This window comes from Gregarina niphandrodes (assembly GCF_000223845.1).
Source record: "Gregarina niphandrodes unplaced genomic scaffold scaffold00241, whole genome shotgun sequence".
NCBI lineage: Eukaryota > Apicomplexa > Conoidasida > Eugregarinorida > Gregarinidae > Gregarina > Gregarina niphandrodes.
Window position 1 is genome coordinate 1 of NW_011646001.1, and position 1,823 is coordinate 1,823.

Below are 1,823 nucleotides of genomic sequence, written 5' to 3' on the forward strand. Positions count from 1 at the left end.
AATATCCACAAGATCTGCCGCGTTACGTGATTCGCTCCATAGCCTCCCGCGCTCGCGCCAACGGAACAAACCGCTACTTAGACCAGGTAACGCGATTCGCCTTTCTTCAATTTGTTCTGCCTCCGACTCATCAAACAGATTCGAATCCTGTACGGGTGAGTCTTCTAAAGAAGGAGAAACTTGTGGGATTTGGGTCTCAGCTCCTAATTCTTCTAAAAGATCTTCGTCTCCTAGTTCAATTCCTTCCTGACCAAATTCATTCAACCAAGAGTTGAATTGTTCTGGATTCTTAGGAGGATCAATGGGTCTTAATCGACTCCAATGTCGCTCTTGAACTTTTCCGGAACCGATATCTCGAACTCGTGCCCGATAGCCTGACTCACTTACAGAAATCAGCTTCTTGGGTAAATTCCAGAGTTTCTTGCCCACTTGATCTGGATCTTTTTGTAAGACTAACATCCCTCGTTTGACTTTGGTATTTCTTCGCTGTTCGTTCCTCTTCCGAATATTCTTTTCAGAGTCTCATTCGTTCGAGAGTTTGGCCCCTCTCTTTCTGTAACCACTCAATTCGACTAGCGTTTGTGTCAAACATTAAATCATCAATTTCCCGCTCTTCCGGCATGGTCACTGAGACACCAAAAAGCCAACGACCTGGTGTGTCTTCAAGTGCCGTATGGTAGCTAGTCCTGTATATATACATTGTAAGCGCCAATACCTCCTCTAAATCTAAACCACCCGTCCGTCTGATCCTATCGAAGTGCTTCCTTAAATGCCGATGAAAGGATTCAACCGGGGTATTACCCTGAGGATGATAAGGGGTAATAGCTACAAGTTCTGTACCCATAAGCTTGGCCAACTCCCTCATCATCAGTCCGTGGAAAGACTTTTCATTATCACAAATAATCTCCTTTGGAACTCCATATGGAACCCAGGATTTAATAAAACTTGAAACCACTGTGTCTGCAGTTTTATCTCTAACAATAACAGCCTCTGCCCACCTTCTGCCCATCTTGATGTCCCATCTATCATAGTTAAGATTACAACTTGACAACTTGAGGGTGCCCAGAAATCAATATGCATGCTCTCGAAGACTTGATTAATTGGAAACGAACGCATTAGTCCTTGAAATCGCTCTGTACCACAACGGCTTCGTTGACAAATCAGACATGACTTTATATAGAGCTGCACCCGTTGCATTTGCTTTGGCCACCAAAATAATCTCTGACAGGACTTGAAAGTTCGTACCGTTCCACAACGGGTCCCGACCCCGCTCTCGTGAAAGTGACTAATGATTGGAATCACCCTTCGGGTGGAACAGTAACCCTTGCTCTAACACGAGACCGAAACGTTGAACTTCCGTATTTGGTACATGACTTTGTTCTTCTTGGATCAATCGTAAGCTGGGTAACGGAGAATCTACTTGATTTATTGTTACAGGACACACCATGCGATCTTCCACTATAGTATCGCTTTTCTCTAGACGACTTAACGCGTCCACATGCATCATTTCGGCACCACTCTTGTGCCGTATGGTTAAATCGTATTCTTGAAGTGTGGTAGCCCATCTCGCAATTTTCCCTTTCTTCGCGGTAAACATTCACTCAGGCTTTTGTGGTCAGTGTAAACAATTGACTTCCGTCCTCGAATGTAAACGTCGAATTTTCTTAACGCCGCTACTATTGCATAAGCTTCCTTTTCCCGGGTTGGCCACCTTATTTCTACCTGGGATAGAGTCTTCGACATAAACTCCATTGGGATTAACCTCCCATCACTGTTGCATGAAAGGATTCCCGCAACCGCGTAATCACTTGCATCGGTTTCTA

At 44.5% G+C, this 1,823-nt stretch overlaps 2 protein-coding genes across 2 annotated transcripts; both read right to left on the minus strand.

Moving 5' to 3' along the window:
- Positions 1–514: 514 nt before the first annotated feature.
- GNI_229370 (putative Pol polyprotein) lies at positions 515–1,009 on the minus strand (the record flags this gene model as incomplete). Its single annotated transcript, XM_011135658.1, has 1 exon — positions 515–1,009. One exon carries the CDS (start codon positions 1,007–1,009, stop codon positions 515–517), a length of 495 nt encoding a protein of 164 aa, XP_011133960.1.
- A 276-nt stretch (positions 1,010–1,285) lies between these two features.
- GNI_229380 (hypothetical protein) lies at positions 1,286–1,597 on the minus strand (the record flags this gene model as incomplete). The annotated part of the gene is made up of 1 exon (XM_011135659.1): positions 1,286–1,597. One exon carries the CDS (start codon positions 1,595–1,597, stop codon positions 1,286–1,288), a length of 312 nt encoding a protein of 103 aa, XP_011133961.1.
- Between the last annotated feature and the right edge of the window lie 226 nt (positions 1,598–1,823).